The 2,062-nt window shown below is 29.4% G+C and overlaps 1 protein-coding gene across 1 annotated transcript in view; it reads right to left on the reverse strand.

Annotated features, from left to right (window-relative positions):
• The window catches only part of mybQ (myb domain-containing protein), a gene marked incomplete at both ends in the record, with an annotated part of 2,730 nt that extends 1,061 nt beyond the window's left edge, over nt 1–1,669 (reverse strand). The window contains one exon of the mRNA XM_631204.1: nt 1–1,669. This exon is cut by the window's left edge and continues 1,061 nt beyond it. Coding sequence (XP_636296.1) covers nt 1–1,669 — 1,669 coding nt within the window.
• Between the last annotated feature and the right edge of the window lie 393 nt (nt 1,670–2,062).

Raw genomic sequence — 2,062 nt, forward strand, 5'->3', positions numbered from 1 at the left:
GTTGTTGTTGTTGTTGTTGTTGTTGCTGTTGTTGTTGTTGTTGTTGTAATTGTTGTTGAGTTTGTTGTTGAGTTTGTTGTTGAGTTTGTTGTTGTTTTGAATTTTTTGGAGATTGTGGCACTTTTTGTTTGTCATGTGTCTTTTTGGAAGAAAGAGATGGTGAAGAATTTGGGGTTGTTTGAGCCCTAATTATTTTTGGTGCAACCAAAGGTTCATTGGTTGTTATTGCTGTATTGGTATTACTACTATTGTTATTATTGTTATTATTGTTATTATTATTATTAATACTATTGGTACTATTTGTACTATTATTTAAATTATTTGTAGAGGTTGTTGTACTACCAGAGAGTGCAAAAGGTGGAATATTTGATTTTTCAGAAGAATTTGTTGTAGTAGTTGTAGTAGTTGTTGTTGTTGAAGAGGAAGATTGATATAAAGATATTGGAGATAAAACTGGAGAACTACCATCCTCTGCATCTTCATCGTCATCGTCGTCATCATCTTTCTCTTTGTTTAAAGATTTTGAATCACCACCAATTTTTTTGAGTAGGGTAGAATTCCAATGATTTTTAATTGCATTTGCAGGTCTACCATCCAACATTTTAGAGATTGCAGTCCATTTATTACCCAACGAAGCGTGAGCATCAATGATAATTTTATCCTCTTCAGGGGTCCAATTTGTTTTTCTAACCTCTGGTGAGAGATGATTGAACCATCTCTCTCTGCATTGTTTACCGATTCTACCGGGTATTTTAGCTGCTATTGAAGACCATTCCTTTGGTCCACATTTATTAACCAACTCTACCAATTTTGCATCCTCTTCATCCTTCCAAGGTCCCTTAACTATACCAGGACTAGAAGGTTTACCATTGTCTTTACTGGTTGTAGATTGCCATCTCTCCTCTGAATTTTGATATTTACTCTTACTGCTACTTCTGCTGTTTTTACTCTTTTTAGATGGTGACATTGGTGCTGAGCACGGCCCCAATGAAGGTGACATACTCAATGGAGTTGATGGTGCTGATAACGATGCATTTGCAAATGCCATTTGCATCGAAGTTAAACCAGGTGATGCTGATAATGGTGTTAAAAGTGGTGATGACACCAATATTGGTTTCAAACTATTATTGTTACTCATTAAATATTCATTGGTTAAATTGGATGTTGGTTGTCCAACACCCATATCCTCCTCTAGTTTTCTTTTACTTCCCATCATTGGTGATAATATTTGCTGTTGTTGTTGTTGAGTTTGTTGGTGATGATGATGATGTTGTTGTTGGTGATGATGTTGCTGTTGTTGTTGTTGTTGTATATTTTGTGGTTGAGATGATAATGTTGGTGTTAATGGTGTTAATGAAGTTGTAATGGAGGGTGGAATCATAGAAGTAGATGTCGTACTCTCTCCGTAATTTTGTTGTTGTTGTTGTTGTTGCTGCTGCTGTTGTTGTTGTTGTTGTTGTTGTTGTTGTTGTTGTTGTTGTTGTTGTTGTTGTTGCTGTTGTTGATGATGGTGATGTTGATGTTGATGTTGATGATTTTGGTTAATATTATTATTATTATTGTTGTTATTATTGTTATTATTATTGTTATTATTGTTATTATTATTATTACTATTGTTGTTCGTTGTCATGATCATATAATGCCCCCCTGTGGATCCACAATACAACATTTTAGTAAATTGGTTTTTTTTTTTATTGTTATTATTTTTATTTTATAAATAGTTTTATTATTAGTTTGTTGGTAATTTATTATTATTATTATTATTATTATTATTATTATTATTATTATTATTATTATTATTATTATTATTATTGTTATTTGAAAAAAAGGGTAAAAAAAAAAAAAATTGAAAATTTAAAAAAAAAAAAATAAAAATAAAATTAAATAATTTGAAAAGATTTTTTGGTTAATATATATATATATATAAATATTTAATTTATTGAGATTTAGTATGTATATGTGTTATTGTTTGAAAAAAAAATAAAACAATAAAAAAAAAAATAAAAAAATAAAAAAAAAATAAAAATTAAAAAAAACATAAAAAAAGAGAAAATTTAAATTA

Source organism: Dictyostelium discoideum (genome assembly GCF_000004695.1).
Source record: "Dictyostelium discoideum AX4 chromosome 5 chromosome, whole genome shotgun sequence".
In the NCBI taxonomy this organism is placed as follows: Eukaryota; Evosea; class Eumycetozoa; order Dictyosteliales; family Dictyosteliaceae; genus Dictyostelium; species Dictyostelium discoideum.